The 18,681-nt window shown below is 38.1% G+C and overlaps 3 protein-coding genes across 6 annotated transcripts in view; 1 reads left to right on the top strand and 2 right to left on the bottom strand.

Annotated features, from left to right (window-relative positions):
• The window catches only part of pde11a (phosphodiesterase 11a), a 41,454-nt gene extending 28,439 nt beyond the window's left edge, over positions 1-13,015 (bottom strand). The window contains exons 1-5 of the mRNA XM_028024310.1: positions 11,800-13,015; positions 10,027-10,185; positions 2,417-2,506; positions 1,648-1,788; positions 1,433-1,497 (exon numbers count right to left, since the gene is read on the bottom strand). Coding sequence (XP_027880111.1) covers positions 1,433-1,497; positions 1,648-1,788; positions 2,417-2,506; positions 10,027-10,185; positions 11,800-12,591 — 1,247 coding nt within the window. The 5' untranslated portion in view covers positions 12,592-13,015. The remainder of the gene's footprint in view (positions 1-1,432; positions 1,498-1,647; positions 1,789-2,416; positions 2,507-10,026; positions 10,186-11,799) is intronic.
• Positions 13,016-15,257: 2,242 nt separating this feature from the next.
• On the bottom strand, positions 15,258-16,685 carry LOC114148921 (cytochrome c-b). The gene is made up of 3 exons (XM_028024435.1): positions 16,476-16,685; positions 15,826-16,002; positions 15,258-15,731 (listed from the first exon to the last, which is right to left on the bottom strand). Exons 2-3 carry the CDS (start codon positions 15,998-16,000, stop codon positions 15,586-15,588), a joined length of 321 nt encoding a protein of 106 aa, XP_027880236.1. The 5' UTR covers positions 16,001-16,002; positions 16,476-16,685; the 3' UTR covers positions 15,258-15,585.
• A 1,526-nt stretch (positions 16,686-18,211) lies between these two features.
• osbpl6 (oxysterol binding protein-like 6) overlaps positions 18,212-18,681 on the top strand; it is a 46,916-nt gene continuing 46,446 nt past the window's right edge. For 3 of the 4 annotated variants that reach the window (XM_028022628.1, XM_028022630.1, XM_028022629.1), the window contains exon 1: positions 18,213-18,527. The gene's annotated coding sequence lies outside the window, so the exon portion shown is untranslated. Of the gene's footprint in view, positions 18,528-18,681 lie in introns of all 4 variants that reach the window. The other variant, XM_028022632.1, reaches the window with a different exon arrangement.

The raw sequence follows: 18,681 nt of genomic DNA on the forward strand, positions 1-18,681 counted from the left end.
TAGTTTATGCATTTTTGTAGCTGTAGAAGACATTATTTTTACGTTTTTTCTCTGTAGCTAACTGTTTACCTGTGTCTCTTTTACAGACAAAACCATTGACGGAGCTATTGCTGCGACTACGTGTTCTCTGCTTTTCATCCCATAGAAAGTGTTCCTGGGTCAGTGCATCTTTGTTCTTTCTTTCATGGACAAAGCCACTAATGTAGCTATTGCTGCAACTAACTATTTGTAGTCTGTGCTCCATCTAATGGAAAGCACTCCTGGCTTAGTGTGTTTTTGTTCAGCTAGTTCTTTGTTTGTCTTTCTCTCCAATACAAATTTGGTGATTATTTGTTAGCCATTTCTTTTTTAGACAGACAGTGACAAAGAATTTGATCCCAATTACTCTGCATGATTTTTGATTTTGTTTTCTCCAGAAATAATAATAATAATAATAATAATTTTAAAAAATTCTGACTGAGAACTTATTTGTTTAGTTGTGTGTGTTTTTATGGCAAAGCCACTGATAGAACTATTGCTGCCATGCGGCCCTTTTTTTTCCATTTATCGAAAGTACCACTGGCTCAGTGTTTCTCCGTTAGCTTTGCTTATTTCCTGAATGAAGCCACTGAAACAGTTATTGCTACCTTCAGCATTTTACCAATTGTCATTACACGGGATCATCTGAGTGTATGTAACTGGATCTGAATCTGTTTGTTTTAGGTTAAATCAGATTGATTTGATATCAATCTTTAACTTATTTGATCCCATATATTTGAATATTAAGACCTATTTGTCTTGATATAATACTTGTGGTGAATTGGTGTTAAATAAATAAAACTATAGTGAGTTGTATAGTTTTATATTGTTCAGACTGCTTGTAGAGGCCAGTTATGGCCACTGCTTTGAGGTGACGATATTAACTATGGCAAGCATTCAAGGGTGAGGGGGGAGGGGTTATTTGTCTTCCCTTCAAGCTTGTTTTCATCCATAAACAGCCCACACAATATTAAGTCTCTTTTTCTCCACTCAGCCATGCCTAGCAGAAGCAAAGAGCAGCAAAACAAAATCATTTAAGGCTTCAAATGTACATCTTCTGAACAGAATAAAGTTTTATGCTCACAGCACTTTCAAATAGTCACATTTTAAAAGTATTTCATACATATTTCTTGCATTTTATGTTGTTTTTTTTGTTGTTGTTTTACTGTGTATGTGGTGGCAGAGCAGATGATGTTGGTATAATTTCTGTTGTGAACATATTTATTTTGAATTTAAAATATAAAATATTTAATTCATATTCCTTTATTTAATCAGGTAAACCCCGTTGAGATCTAGATCTCATTTTCAAGAGGGACCTTGAAAATGAGCAAAAATGAGCAAAAATAAATAATGAAAAATCTCAAGGTGGAAATGAACAACAGTTTTCCAAAAGTTAGCGAAGCTTAATACAAACCTGGTTTCAGTATCTGCACTGCATTTTGGAGACAGTAGCTCGAACGACTTAGTGAACTTGACCACCTGTGTAAAGGAAGAAACATTTAAAGATCTGAAGACAGATACTAATTAATAAAACAAAACTGAGGTAGACAAAGAGAAATGGGTTACACATGTGAAAACATAGTTAGACATACACATGGCAGGGCAGCAGAAGGAAAAACAAAACAGTACCGGTGACTCAATGTCCTCCAGCAGCTGGACGGAGCAGCGCTCACACTTTAGCAGAGTCTGGGCGCGGTGCATGATCTTCCTGACGATCTTTTCCAGGTCAGTCTGTTCCTCAAACAAGTCATTGACTACTTCCAAGAGTGCCTGAGCGCCAGGAACAGAGAAAATATTATGATGGAACTACCTTGGACAATCTGAAAGCTCATGGATGCTAATGTATTTCCAACACATAAGAAATCGGTTGTCAGGCAAGAGTAAGAGCCCCTTAAACAAATGTGTTGTGCTTCGCACTGATGTTGGAATCTAATTACTATCATAACTCCTAAACCATAAACCAAAGGGATGATATAGTGTAATTGATTTCCTCAATACAAGTAAATTAAACCCTTTATCTAAGGCAGAGCCAATCCAGTTTAATGTGCTGGCACCTAAAAATGAGGAGGAATATCTCCTAATTTTTTTCCTCTGCTCTCTGAACTGTGCTCTCGTTATGCTCCCTTCGATTATGTGTTACTGTAAGACATGAATTAGAGGATCTCCTCATATTCTCAAGTAGATTTAGGTCCTACTCTGAATACAGAGCCATCCCCCTCATCAGATCCTGAGAAAATGCTCATGCAAAGCTGCATGGCACCGTGATTTTCCACTGCGACGCCAGCAAGTGGGCTGCTGCTGATCAATACCAAGCCTCAATGTCAGCATCAAGGGGGAGGGAGTAAAGCTGATCCTTGGAATGGGAGCTTTATCCTCCCATCGGCCTCGTGGCCCTTACCCGACTCCGGTCGTACTCCTTTCTGGAGGCAGCGAAGAGTTGAGCATTGGAGATTGCAATACCACAGAAGGGGAGGTACATCTGCAGAACCTATGGACACAATGAAAACTCATAAATACTGTAATATGATGTGAACATTTTTTATCAAAGAAGAGCTCTGTCACATCGCATATGTCAATTTTGCCCACTGGCAGCAATGTTAACAGCATTTATGCAGTGCAGTGCAAAAGGCTTGGTGAACTTTTTCACGTCTTGTCACCTTACAACTACAAGCCCTAAGTTTCTCCTAAAGAACAGAATCCCCACAGCAAGGTGTCTGTGTCTAATAAAATTGTTTTTTGTTTTTATAGTTTCTATTAAGCCCAGATTATTGATGCCCTTTGAAAAAGGGCTATGATGAGACAGCCTTTGTTTCAAGACAATAAATCAGTTTATAAAGGAACTATGTTCTTTCTGTTTTTGTTAACATTTTAATTTAAAAAAAGTAATGCTGATAGTTATTTTTTTAACCAGTTGAAAAATTTTAAAAAAGCAAATTCCAATCATAAATACTGCCCAAACTGTACATGTTTCCCTTGGTATTTTGACAATTTATCTTTGGTGATGATGAGTTCCAAGTCTTTGAGACTAAAGGGCCTCCTTGCCATCGCCCTAATGTGTAGCTCCTTTACATTTTGCCAGGAGAAACATGTTGGTAGCTTAAACTTAAACCTAACTCTTCCTGGGGTATGAATAATTCTGAACTTAACTGCATCCAGTAAACAGATGAAACTGAGCAATGAGACCAAACGTGATGCTGTTTCAGCTGTCCTATGGAGATATCTTATAATGATCTTCCAGAAAGACCATAGTCATCAATAAGCCCAGCGGGAGTGGATTCATTAGCAAGCAGGACGTGGGGATCTGCCCATGGATCTGCCTGCGGAGCGCACAGGCAAACTCCGAAGGAGCGCTGCTCTTTATAATTACATTCTGTCAGACAGCCCAATACACAAGGTTGCATTATAAACAAGATGTTTTTGCCTGGAGCCTTTCGAACTGACCAATAAAAAGTGGTTTAATACCAATAATTTAAAAAAACAGAGTGGCTTAGACCATTGGGGACACTCAGTTCCTTCTAACCTCAATGGCTTCCTCTCCCACAAATGATATTTGTTATGAAACAAGCCAAGAAAAATTACATACCACTTTATTTCTCCAGCAGCTCTCGGTGTGAATAACTATGAGGTGACTTAAAGTACTGTTTCACTTTCCGTGCGCTGGTGAGGAGAGGCCAGAAATATTTTGGCGAGAACTGCTTTCATGAATAAAACTCAAACTTTGCGGTCAAAACACAAAGGTTGATTTAGTCACATGAACATTAGTATTGCCCCTTGCTAGGCATCAACACAATGCGGTTGCTATCCGAGAAATGCAATGTGTTTAGTAAACATTAAAAAGAATAAAAAAATTAAAGGAGATACATAGCGTAAATGTAATATGCCTATATTGTATTCTCATTCTTTCTGAGGTAGTTGTAACCTTTAAAGTAAGCAAAAACTAGAGACCTCACAGGAGTAACTGTGTGCTATTTTTAAATCTAAGAGGTATAATTCAAGGGTTTTTGAAGACATAACTTATTTTGCAGCTGTTGGTTTTGAAACGGTGGCAAAAGCTAAAAACATTGTGCTTCAGGCTGAATTAAGTAGCTGAGCAAGTTGAATAGCCTAACCCCGAATATTATGTTAGCTGCTCTAATCTCAAGTATCATATCAGGATCCCAGCATTTTAAAGCGATCAGAACAAAAACCAGCACAAAATCCCTGAATAAACTCAAATCTAGCTACATGTTTTCTGTGTACTGTCTGATTTTATATCTGTGTTCCAGTCAGAAATTGCACAAGTTAAAGCTTTAAAAGGATGGTGTATTGTTTTATTTTGTTGTTTTTTGTTTTTTTTGTATACAGCTTGAAAAAACTGCTTCACAGTTTTCCATTACAATGTCATGAATTGGTGCGGTGTTGGTGGTGAGGCAGACGCAGATGGAACCAGGTAGATGAATGATGATGATTTAATGAACATAAAATCCAAACAGTCCACAAACACCGGGCAGCACGGCCGAGCGGAAGCCAGGGCTCGATGCCGGTAGCAACCGGTTACACGAAGGGACTAGACTCCACAATGAGACGACAGCTAGACAGTATGACGCGAACAAACGACAAGGATCCGACAGCGATGCAGACACACAGGTGGCATTAAATACACGGGAGGGTAATCACAGAAACGAGACACACCTGGGAACAATCAAGGGGAGGACAGGACAACGAAGAGACTCAAGGACACAGAAAACAATAAATAAATACACAGACAACACAGAACATGACATACAAGCTAAGTATTTTTCCTTTTTACAGTGAAAGAGAGACACAAAATACCAACTATCTTTGGGTAAATCCATTTTTTAAATAGAAATTAGCTTATTTAATAAAAAAAAGACTTCAAACTTTGTATTCTCAGTCTTCAAATTCAAAATAATCCAGTACTGTCTATATATACACTGCTCAAAAAAATAAAGGGAACACTTAAACAACACAATATAACTCCAAGTAAATCAAACTTCTGTGAAATCAAACTGTCCACTTAGGAAGCAACACTGATTGACAATCAATTTCACCTGCTGTTGTGCAAATGGAACTTTGTACAGAACAAAGTATTCAATGAGAATATTTCTTTCATTCAGATCTAGGATGTGTTATTTGAGTGTTCCCTTTATTTTTTTGAGCAGTATATAATATAAAATCTCATTAAAATGAATTGAGACTTGTTGTAGATGTGATCACATGTTGAAAGGTTTAAGTGATGTAAATACTTTTAAAGGAATTAAATGATTTCTCAAAGAAAATCTACATAAGAAACAGAATAATAAACAAGAACATGGTTACTGAAAGCCACCGACTGACTTCTTGAAAAATTTTCACTTTTTCTAAAATATGTTCATGTACAATTAACACAATATTCTCTTCCCTGACACAGAGAATTAGAACCCACTAATTCTCTGTGTTATGGAAGAAAATACTCTGCTGATCTATTTTCTCTTAATGAAACACAAATAATGTGACTTTTTGTGCTACATTGTGTAGTTTTTTTATGAGTAACACATTTCTTTTATTGGATCCAATATCCTCCTGTTCTTTTGCTGCAGATTTACATCATTAAATCGTGTGTTGTGGGGGGAGACAGCTTTTTGATGAATCCCGCTGATGTTAAATTGTACTGGATGGCTGAAAATGCACAAGTAAACATGGATCTTCCAAAGAGGTATTTCCCGATAATGTCTACCTGTTAGTAACAAATTTGTATGTAATTTAAAGCAGAAACAAAATAACACAATCTTAATCAAAATAATATTGTCAGACGCATCGCAGCACAGGGTCAGTTAACTGTATTCCTCCACAGAAATGAGATACTGCAATTACAAATTATTCCCACTCCCCCAAGCTCCTAAATCCTGCGGGGTATCAACAGCAACACAATTAAGACAGCATGAGATGTAAAAAGCCGCTATGTAATATGAAAAATCCTCTCAGAAGTTTAGGCACAAATTTGTTTTGTTGAAGGTTCATTTAAGCCTCTAATGACATCTGCCACTGCTGTATCATTTAATGCTTTACAAAGTATGATTTGTTTTCTTATTACAAGGTCTCCTATAAAAGCAGAGCTGCAGCTGTGCTGTGCACGGTGCTCACTGCGTTCACTGATGCTACCATTGCATTTCATTACTAATTCAGCAGTAGCCATCCCAGGCATTAGTGTAATGTTAATGCAGTGTGAAACCTACTCTTAGAACAAGAGAATTATGAAAAACAAAAACCTCTTCCATGAACAATAGATTGTGTATTACTGCAAATATTTTTGCTGCACAAAGAGAAACATGCGAGAAATAAAACCCTAAAATAATAGCACAGCTACTTTTGTTCTTTCATGTTTCATCTTATCTGCCTTTTGAGTGCTCATGCAACAAGAGAGGGAGTCAGTGTATCTGCCTGTCATCATCTTTTCTGCTACATCCATTCAGGCGTCCTGATGGGCTTAACGTGCTCTTCTGATAGACAGAATGCTATCTGTCTCAGGATGAGATGCAACTCCAACTGACCACTGTAAAATCTTAGATTTGTCTAATACAAACCTTCATTTATACACGTTAATGATTTGTTTCTGTACAAAAATATGCAAAATTGAAGTCAAACATGCTCTACATTCCATGGACATCTGCAATGGTTCATAAACTTTCCAATTCACTTGTGTTATTAATCACACCAAGACCAATAAAAAGGCACGTTGCCTTTAGTTGCCTGGGCAGGGCATGTCCTGCTTGTAAAAGAAAATTGGCTGTTGCAAAAATCTTGTCTAAAATCTGCTGGTAGATAAAGACGCTGTGTTCAAAAAGATAGACAAGCTCCTCAAAACAATGTTAAATGTGGAAGCTTCACATTGGACCCCAAACAACTTGAATTTTGTGCCGCAGTTCTGGTTCATGTCCTGAATAAAGCACCAGATCCAACAAATCTCCCCCAAATGTTTAAATTCAGCTTTGCCTTTACCCCCTTTTCAACCAGAGCTTTTTCTTCCATTCAACTTTCCATTAACATGCTTGGATTCAACATTGTGGGAACAGTCAGCTTCTGCAGCAATAATCTTTAGTGGCTTGCCCTCAATAATTATGGTTTCAGTGACTGAATTCTACGCAACTCTGAAGTTAGCAGTCTTTCCTGTGGTTGTGTAGGACATAGCATGCCAATGTTATAACAGTTTTGTATTAAATGCCATTTTTCAATAAGTTTTTGATATGTGTCAATCTAAGAATAAAATTACTGAAATAAACTTTTCATCGATTTCCTAATAAATTGAGAAGTACCTGTATGACTTTGAATCCAAAATCTCCATGAAAAGCTGGTGCAGCTATTGTTCCCTAAGCTTGTTTGTTTTTTTCCCCCTACAAACTCTACTTTACTGGTGTTATTAATCATAGATGGTGCAGTAATATTTGACACAATGGCTATTACACTATGCAGTTAGGTCAAATTTTAGGTTAACCAATTTGAGACTCTGAAAAGCAAATATGGGATTTATATTAGTGCGGTTGCCACAGTGTTCTCGCCTCCTGGAACACACTGCTTAGGAAAAATATAACAATGACTACCTGTGACCCAGCCAAGAAACCCAGACTCTAAGTTCTGATATTAAGTCTGTCTGTATCACACAGTAGACACATGGATAGGTCAAACTCCTGCAGTTCAAGTAGTACATCGTAGTTACAATGAAACCGTACACAAAGACAAGCAAATTATTACCTGTTTATCAGACAAGGAGTATATAAACAGGAAGCATATGAGGAGGAACACTACTGTAGAAAAGATTTTAAAAGAGACTTCTACTGTTACAAATTTTTGATTTATATACCATTAGTTGCCTTTCTGTGAGAATTTCTTTAGATTAATTTTTCTGTGAGTTTTGGAATTTTTGTGTATTTTTTGGTCTGCGCACTAAAGTCTTGTTGGCTGGTTGGTTGTTAGGTTAAAACTTGGACAGAATTGGGTATTCCAATTGGACCCTTATTTCAAGCATACATAAAAACTGATTTTGGAATGAATGAAGCAAAATTACACCCAACCTTAACCTTTATGAAAAGCATTATGTTGAAAGAAAGTTGAATCTGTGTCAGGAAATAATCAAATTTTATTACACAATGACGTTTTTGGAAAGAAGACAAACATCCAACTAAAATGAAAAGATGGTAACTAGTGGCTGCAAAACAAAACATATGGTTAAGGTGCACCTTGCAATGATTTTGTTTTCTCTCATTAAGAAATGTGTGTGTGCCATACATATGGCTGAATTTGAGAAAGTACATAAATTCCAACTTGAGCAAATAATTCTGGTTTTAAAAGCTCTTTGAAGTCCAACAAATTGTTTAAATGACACTCAAAAAGTCTCAAATTAATATATCTCGAATGCCACTGATGATTGTTTCTGGAATTGTGACTGCACCTATATGCACCAGCCCCATGACTTGACTGGGATTAAGGAGCATAGTCAAAGTACAAATGGACTATGTACACCACAAATAATTAATACTCTCCTCAAAACCCTATGGAAAGGTTTTTTGTTTGTTTATTTGTCTTTTTAAAGATGCTCATAGGCCTCATAGCCATCATTTCATTTTTAAGTCCTGCAACAGATTTGCAGTCAAATTCTAATTGATTCAAATTGATTCAAATTCTAATGGGCTGGAATAGTCTAATATGTCTGGTAATATATTAATATTACCTCTGGTCAGATGTTTCTTGTTATTAAGATTAGAATATTACGTTAAAACTAATTTTGAGTTTCATATTTATTTGCTTTTAAACTTTTTTTTGCAAACATAGAAAGACCACATTTTGAATCACAACATGACTATGATGCTAAGCCACAGAAAATTAAGAAATAAATGTTTTATGCATGTAGGTCACAAAACGAAACATAAGAGGGGATAAAATTGAGGGGAAAAAAATCCAGTTTTAGTTCTTTTTACATCTCTGCTACTGTGAACTTATAAGTGTTACAACACTGACATTAATAAATGATGACAGTTTGTTGCCCCTTTATGCACTAACCCTATGCACAGTGTTTGTCTAAAAAAATCTGAGTAACATCCTTGAAATGCCACAAATGAATCACAAAGCATGAGCATTACTTCAGGCTTATTCTTCTCTTTGTGCAGTAATAACAACACTCGGAGGCTGCAGTCTTGCTTGGACCTCTGTGAGGCTGCAGTTCAGCATCTGGGTCAGTACCTGTTTAATCCAGATGGTAATTTGCCCTACTGGGGTAATTACTTGTGGAATAATATTTTTTGATCATTTTTACCATTTTAATGTAAAGCAAACAGAGATAAGATAAATAGAAAAAGTGTCCCAGTTTCATTCAAAGAAGTATTTTAGGGTCTTATAATGTCATGGATTTCATTAAACTGGAACATATCAAGCAGCATTCAAAGCAACACGACGTCAGTCACAATGTTTTCCAAAAGACATTATTTTTGTAAGTTTCAGTGTCATTTCATTATTCTTGTTTAAGTTTATATATTTTGAGCCATTTTCCAAATGAGTCAGTCAATTACAGTTTCTGTACATTTCTTATGTCAAAATGTAATGTCCCCAACTCAAATTTTGTTAGATTAGCTAATTATTTAAGTAATTATTAGAAGAGACACCAAACTTCACTGTAGCAACTATTTCAGGTTCTTCTTTTCTTTTAAATAAAACACAAGAATTTAACCAATATATTTTTTTTTTTTTACAATTTCATAGATCACCAGATGACAAGCATGCAGACCAACAACATGTGAATACTGAGATATTTTACTCCTATTTGCAGCCTCTCTAAAGCAGAAGTTCTATTTTTATACAACTTGGAAATTATTTGATCTACAAATGTCCTGAATATATTTCTACTGTAAAGAGAAACAAAGAATTACTGAAAAGCTTAGGAAAACCATAGCATACATAAAAAAAAACACATTTCCACTGAAGAAAAAAAGCAAACAAGAAGGCAACATAATGAAGGAATATCCCAAGGAAGAAAATTACCTTCTCATCATCTTCAGTGAAAAGTTCCCCACTTGAAGTCTTGTTGATGGCCTGAGCAACTCCAATGATCTCGCCATCGCTGTTGCGGATAGGCATGCACAAGAGGGACTTGGTTTTGTAGCCTGTCAACTTGTCAATTTCGTCACTGAATCGGCGATCCTGCAAGCAAGGGCACAGCAAATACATAAAGACACACTGCTTGTAATAAGCAGACATTCCTCTATTGGTCTTTTCAGATGACAGGTGCCACAAGAGGTTAGACTTCTAATGCAACACTGTGAACTAAAGCAATATGTAAAGAAATCCCACTCTACCTTGCAAAGGTATTCACACTCCCTGAACTTATTCACATTTTCTTGTTACAACTGAAAACTTAAATGCTTTTCTTGGGGGGGATTCAGTTTCACAGACCAATACAAACCAGTGGATTGTTGTGAAGTGGAAAGAAATTGTAGAATTATGTTTAAAATGTATATCTGTAAAGTATATATATATAGAGAGTATATATATATATACTCTGCCACTTTGACTCTAATTCCCCTAAACAATATTCAGCACAACCAACTGTTAGAAGTCACTTAGTAAATAGAGACCTGGATAGGTGGTCTGTGAAGGCCTCAGACATTTGTTAGAGAACATCAATGAATAACCAGCACCAAGTTAACAGAGCAGTCAGGGAAGGAATAAAGTTGTGGAGAATGATTATAAAACAATATCCCAAGCTCACACGACACTCTACAATCCAATATCTGAACAACACCAAACCCACCAAGACATTGTTGTCCAACCTATCTGAAAGGCTGGGTGAGGAAAGCATTCATCAAAGAAGCAAATAAAAGGTGTCTCAGGCAATAGTCACGACTTCACAAAACTGGACTTTATCGAAGAGTGGAAAGAAAAGAAATATTTGGACTTTTGCAAAAATCAAGTAGGGAACACAGTAAGCATGCAGAAGCTTGGGTTCTGGTCAGATGATGAGGATAATATCAAACTTTTTAACCTGTCTGCAAAACCCTATGCATGGTGGAAAAACCCTGACAGAATATCTCACTGAACACTAACATGATGTGGAATGCTTTTATTAAGGGTCATCAGACTGACAAAATAATTGAGACTCTGGCCAAGGTTCACCTGACCGTAGGACAACTACCCTATAGACACAGGGAGAACTACTTGGAATAGTCTAGTCCAGCGTTTCCCAATTCCGGTCCTCAGGCCTCCCTGCTCTGCATGTTTTAGATGTGCCTCTATTCCAGAGCAGCTGATTCAAATGATTGCATGACCATCAAGTGCTGCAGAAACCTGTTGATCACCCATATATTCAATCCAGGTGTGTAGCAGAAGGGAAACACCTAAAACATGCAGGGCAGGGAGGCCTGAGGACCAGAATTGGGAAACGCCGGTCTAGTCAAAGTTTGGACCTAAATTTGATGGAGAATCTGTGACCAAACATGAAAATTACTTTTAATAGATGCTGTCTATACAATCTCGCTGAGTGTGATCTTTGATTGAAAACAGAGCAGGGAAACATTTCAGTGCGATGCCCTGACTTGTAACTGTAATTTTTAATGTAATATTTTTTTTATTCCACTTCACAATTATGCGCTACTCTACTTTGTGTTTCTCGGGAGATTGTGCTTGTCTCAGATGTTTAACCTGTTACCAATGAGAAGTGAAACATAAAGTTAGACGCTGAGAGGAAATGGACTGCCTTCCTGCCCCAGTCTTTCTGTGAATCACGCATGCAATCATTCACAATGAAGAAGCAAGCACCTGATAGGCGTCGGGGATGTTCACCGTCTCTCCATGCTCAGCCACGTAACCAATGATCCCTTTCCCCCACGGCACCTGAACTTCGTCCGAGTTCATCGAGGGTAAAACGGTGGTGCCCGCGTGCACGTCAAAGAATTTAGACACCAGTGTTTTCTTGTTGCCAGTTCCTTCCACCAAAAACAAGGAGCACCGGTCTGCATCCACCATTATACAAACAAACACCAGGATTTTGTAGCTGAGACTGGTCAGGTCCAGGTCGTTGGATATGTCTTTCACGAGTTCGAGGAAGAACTCCCTTTCGCTGTGTTCTTTCAGATAATACTTAAAATCCACGGCCGTGGATGGGTACTGGGGGATGTTGACTCTGGACTCCAGCAGCGCGCTCAGGATGTGCGCGGTGGTCGGAGGCAGGGAGCTCGCCTTCCTCAGCAAAGCTCTCCTCCTCATGCTGGTCAGCGGCTCCTGCGCCCTGGAGTTCACATGCTCGTCGTACGTCCTGTTCACGTTGATGGCCTTAGACCTGGCGAAAGTTTTGCGCAGCTCCTTCTGAGACGCTCTCCGCTGCAGACCGTCGCACTTGCTCGCCCAGCTGTCTTTGTACGCGTTGCCCTTCTCCTCCCGGGGCTCTGCGGCGGGCGCCGCGGCCACCGGACCCTTACTCGCCTGGTGGTTCTTGAGCCATTTCTCCACCATGCTGTAGTTGCCCTTCCTGTTCAGATAGTCCTCGAACAGGTCGGGGTGCGAGTCCAGAAAACTTTCTACGTCAGAGAACAGCATATTTGACACTGCCATGTCTGCACTTCGGATGGTCCTCAGTGAACCAAAGCCATGAAATTGCGCACAGAAATACCATCTATGAGGATTTACCCGACGGGGTTAGAGCAGAGAATCGTGCAGATGCAACAACTTCCACGATGCGCTACGCAGGCAAAACCTCTGGAGCTCCAAATCCAGGTCCTTTTCTGAGCGGAGAGGGTTGGAGAGTCCCTTTGCGCACCGGCATCTTCCTCCACTGCGCTCAGCTAATTAGAGATAATTAAAGCAAACTACCGTAGAGGCAAAAGTGAGAGTAGTGAGAGCATCCGAAACATCTCATACAGCCCCAGTACTGCGCACTCCCGTGGTTTGTGTCCTCCTGTGCGGATGACGCGGGCTGTGGTTGGCTCGCTCCCGCTGATGCTCGCTTCGTCACACAATCAGGGAGCTCAGGGTTGCCTCAGCGATCGGCCCTCTGGCCATTTGAACTAGTTGCCCTCCCTCACGGAGACAAAGTGTGATGTTGATGATGACAGCTTGAAGGAAAAGTCATTTGGGGGCAATTAAATACAATTTTCATAAATTAGTTAAATAATACAGACACATATTTTGCACCGTCCATGATAATACTGGACTGTGTAGAGAATGCTTGCACATTACTGATCTTCAATAAGCTATAGATAGATAGATAGATAGATAGATAGATAGATAGATAGATAGATAGATAGATAGATAGATAGATAGATAGATAGATAGAAATATGGCAAATTCGGAATCTCTTTAACAAGTCATAAACTTTCGCAAATTTCTGATCTGCAGTGTTCTATTTCATTAAGTTATGTAACAGCGACGTTTATTTCTGAGCGAATACGTCAGAAAATTTAAATTATTACCACTGAAACAGACTGCAGAGTCGCCGTTTGAACGCCAGGGGGAGGACTACTCCAGCTGTTGCACTGCGGGGTTTATATGAGCGATAACACGGTGTCTCATTTGAACCGTCTACATTTAATAGGTTCGTATTCTACAAGTAATGGAACTACTCTGATGATGCGGCTTTTACCTGTTACTCTGATTTTTAAAGCCAGAGTAAGAGATCAAAGCCACATATGTGAAAGGTATTTTATAGAGGCATCTAAATATGTTGACTTACCGAGGTTATTATTCATCTGATTATCTAATATATTTATGTATGACAGAGAGAGAGAGGGAGAGAGAGTCTTTACTCAAAGAGTGACTTATTTAGAGTGTGTTTATGGCTGGTGATCTCATTATGATAACGAGCTACTAAAAAACAAAATCAATTTCTCAGAGATTATGGTACAAGTTATTTGTACTAGTTTTAATGTCATCCATGTACGTTTGTTTCCTATATTTTCCTCTTAAGCACTATGCTAACATTGTGTGTAAATGTTATTACATTAATAAACTTGTCCCACTTTCAGACAAAGATTTTTAATACATAAAAGTCAGCCCATGAATAAGACATTACTTTTGCATGAATTACTACAGCTTGGCATGGAGGTCATCAACCTGCAGTACTGCTGAGTTGGCAAAAAAACAAATAAATAATAAAAAACAAAAACATGTAATTGCAACATTTAATTTAGCTTGTCTGCACTGTTGACTGGTAATCTTCATCACCCTCTTTAGAATATTCCATAGAATATCTGTAGGGTTTATGTCAGCCCTGTCTTCTGACCATTCCAGCACAGTGACACCCTGACAGGAAGAGATACTTTGTACTATGTGAGCAGGTGCTAAGTTCAGCCAGGAAATGAAATCTGTATCTCCATAAAACTCATCAGCAGAGGGAAGCATAAAGTGCCCTAAAAATACCTGAAAGATGACTACCTTGGACTTGATAAAACAGTGGAGATACACTAGAACAGTGGTTCTCAAACTTTTTTCAGTGATGTACCCCCTTAAAAATATATTTTTAGTCAAGTACCCCCTGACACGGGCAAAACATTTTTGGAATAAAAAAGAGGTACAGAGATCGTGGACGTAAATCCCATTAAAACATACTTTTCCATGTACATTATGTACTTCGTCGGCTCTGGTTTTGCCTTCTTTTTCACTTTATCTGTACTTTCAGCAGCATTGCTCCTACGCTTTAGCCACGTCTCCATAGTTACAGTGTAATCATGATAACGACAGGTCGTTGACGAGTGCCCTGGGTCCGTGGGTCAAACTAACTTGGTGGGGGGGTCCGTTTTATTTTAAAGGATGTTGAAACTAAATACTGAATATAAAATTCAGTGCATGAACACACATTTATATTTTATCGAACTTTTTACAAAATAATTTTTCCCAAGACTTATTATGAGGAGCCTACTGATTTTTTAAAGATATTTTGAAAAGCGTCACGTACCCCCTGCAGTACCTCCACGTACCCCCAGGGGTACGCGTACCCCCATTTGAGAACCACTGCACTAGAAGATGGCATGCTTCCAAAATGCACAATTTACAGGTAAAAAGAGCAGGTGTCAGTTAAAATAGTTTAGTTATAATGATTAGATGCAGCTCACTAAACCAGTGGTTCCCAACCCTGGTCCTTGTTGTAGGATTATAAAAAGATCTGCAATAATTACAAGAAAGGTCCCAATCTCTTAAACTGCTTCATATAAACATTAAAGATTTACCTTTAACTCAACACAAAACAGATTTGTATTACTATTAAAGAAAAAACAACCAGAAAATTTGGCGTAGTGTCAATTTTATTCAAGAAAATTACAAAAAGAAAAATATAATTACTAAGGAAAACATATCATGATTAGGTCCAACTCATTTTCTTATAGATGCACAATACTCAATCATTATTTTAGGTTACAAAAATATACCTGTTAAAACAGGAAGTTATCAAATGTAAAAACAGCTATCACAATTACATAAACAGTTTCAGCACGTGTGACATTCGATTTCAGTTTAGTTGGTTCCTGCTCTGCCTTAGTTTGGAATGAAAAGGTCTCCTGAGCTGCTTAACTTACGACACAAAGACAGGTAAAGCTGTGCAAAGAAAAGGCTTGTTTAGGAAGTGGATGACTTGAGATATGCGATGAGGTCGGTGCGCTCGTTCTTCTTCTTGATGCCAGCAAAGATCATCTTAGTCCCAGGAATGTATTTCTTTGGATTCTCCAGATAAATCATCAGAGTCTCCTCATTCCATACAATTCCTGGAAATTATAGTAAGTACAAAAGTAATGTTAGAGTCAAGCAGCACGTTTCCTGATATAAAAATAATTCTTATTCACATTATACAGTATTTACCTTTGTTTTTGTTGGCATCTGTGTAAGAGTAGCCATCAGCCTGGCCTGTCTGGCGTCCAAAGAGGCCCCATAAGTTGGGTCCAGTTTTATGCTTTCCGCCTTTTTCTACAGTGTGACACTGGGCACACTTTTGGACAAAGGTCTTTTTTCCCTTCTCAATGTCCCCACTCATCATTTCTGGAAAGGAGAACACATTTCATTTGATTTTATTTAACAAGACATGCCACCAGGGGGCGATATCCTACCTGTTACAAAACTACTTTTTTTTAAAAGAACGAACAGAAACTAATGCTCTTAAAATGAAACAAAGAGTGACTATGAAGTTTCTGGATATTTAAGTTACTTATTTATTCAGCAAAAACTACAGCAAAATTGTTTTGTTGTCGTTTATTTAAGCATCTTGGGATAAACCATGAAGGACAAAGATTTTAATTTGAACACCAACTAATATGAAAGCAATCCATTTCCGCATTATAGTTAAAATGTACTTGATTCAATGGTAAAAGGCTTAGACTGGTACTAGGCCACGTTGTGGGAGGGAGGAAGTGACAAATCCAGATCTAACTCGCCTTTTTAAGTCGAAAACTCGACAAGGCGGATCAGAAAACCCAACAATCATTAAACTTAACTTTTTAGGATCGTGGTCTTACCTTTTGGTTATTTTGTTGTGCCAAATCAGGTGAAAAGTGAGAGTAACCTCTAACTTCCCGGCTTTTGTCCTTCTACCGGCTTTGACGGCTGCCTAGTTGAGAAAAAACGTGCTTCCTTATCTTAAAGTTACTCAGAATTACACGTCATCAGTCAGCTGACGTTTCATCGTCCGTGTCAATGTCAAAAAAAACAAGGTCAAATCTGTCAAAACTCATGGAGAATTCACTCTTCTGCGCCAGTGCGATCCAGGAAACACCACGAGATATCACAAATACGTCACGCAACAACAGAGAGAAAGTAAAGCTTTGTGGAAGGAAAGGAAGACATAAAGTTTTAGAATTTTTAAAAACTAATTTCTTAGTGATAGACATCAAGCTCAAATGAACACAGAGAGAGTGAGAAAAACAGAAAAAGAGAGAATTAAATAAAGAAATTCAAATTTGTTTTAGAATCAGATCTAAAACTACATTTAGGACAACTTGATAAAGTTAGTGTAAATCACTAGAAAAAAATAACATTGTTTAGTACATTAATCAAAGAACAAAAACAACAATCTGAAACACTTTTTGAAGGAAATTTAAGAAGAAAATTCCCAGTACTCTTTAAAACGAAATGTTGCTTTGACCTCTGTTTTTTTTTTTTGTTTTTTTTTTTGCAAGCACATCAAACGGAAGGCATTTACCTGCAATGTACTGTGGCAAAGAATTTGAGTTACTTTCCTCTGACTGTGCAGATGGGTGCTAAGAGTTGCTGCCAGGCAACAAGACAATTTCAGCTTCAGTGCCAAATGTTGGTCTTGTTATTATATATTTTCTAGCTTGCAACTGAAATGTGTGTGTGGTTGCACTACCAAGGTATACAAAGGAATGTTTGGGTTAAAAGCTTCTATTTATCAAAATTATCTGAATTTGAATAGGTCATATTAATTTGTAAATTTCATGTTAGTTTAGTCATTTTTCTCTTTTTTTTAGAAGTAAACACAAATTTTCAAAATGTTTAACTTTTTTGCAAGACATTTGAGATGGTGGCAGGCGGAGAGTCTTTGAATAATATTTAGAAACGTAACATGAGGCACATTTTTTTTCTACTCAAAGGTCTAAGATGAATAATGATACGTTATGAGACGTTGGGGTATTCTTTGCCTGAGACTTTAAGTTACTTGTTAATAGTTATAAACTAAACTAACTAAAACTTATTCATGCATAAGGCTTCATTATTGTCATGAACTACATCTGCTGGAGCTGTATGCCATGAGCAGGATGTTCATATTGCTACTGCCAGACTTCTAAACAAATTGCCTCAGATTTCAGTCATCACACCATTTTTAGTCTGTCATAATCTCTTTTCATTCTCTTTGAGATGTATTACAAATTCCTGATTTTTTTTTTTGCTTGAGCTTAAAGTGTACAAGCACCTTCCTTTAAGCATCATGACCACAGCCTACTGACTGCAACAAACTCCAAAGTTAACAAATCTTTTTCACTAATAAAACAACAATGGTTTAATCTGCTCCACCATGCAGGCCAATATAAAATCAAGCTGAACTATTTCAATGCAACTGTTTCAGAAGTTTAATTTGTTAAATTTCAACAGCCTGACTTTGACCTCCTTTTTTTTTTTCCTCATGAAACTTACCTCCTCCCAATCCGAGTTTTTTCACGACTCCACCTCCGTGTTTTCGTGCTCGCTCGCTGCCCGCCTGCGTTCGATCCACTCCGGGCATTTCTTCCCGCCTAATGCCGATCTTGCTGCAGGGAGGAGCGACCGGGGTGCAGTTTAGAGATGAGCTGAGCATCACAGCCCCGCATTCAAGGAAACGGACTAACACAGCACTTTTTTTTCTCCTCTCCAGACTTCCCACAATGTCTCTCGCTTCCGTAAAGCACAAGAGCTTTTTGAGGTGAAAAAAGTGTGGTGTGCACGCAGAGAGGCAGATGTGAGCAGGTTTTTGTCTCCGATGAGCGGGGAATCTCTGCCCAGTCAAGGAAGACCCCCTCAATTGTTTCCTGCGCCAAGAACTGTAAAGACATGATCATCACAGCGCATCTGTGGTAAGGCACTAAGCTTTTCTCTCTGACCCATGATAACCTAAATACCAGCACTGCTTATGTTTGGTTTATGACAGTTTCATTGGGTATGCTGCTCCATTTAGCCACTCAGACTGAGAGCACAGCTTCTCATCCTTTTGTATTTGCATCCTGAGTG

Source organism: Xiphophorus couchianus, chromosome 7 (genome assembly GCF_001444195.1).
Source record: "Xiphophorus couchianus chromosome 7, X_couchianus-1.0, whole genome shotgun sequence".
Classification (NCBI taxonomy): Eukaryota; Metazoa; Chordata; class Actinopteri; order Cyprinodontiformes; family Poeciliidae; genus Xiphophorus; species Xiphophorus couchianus.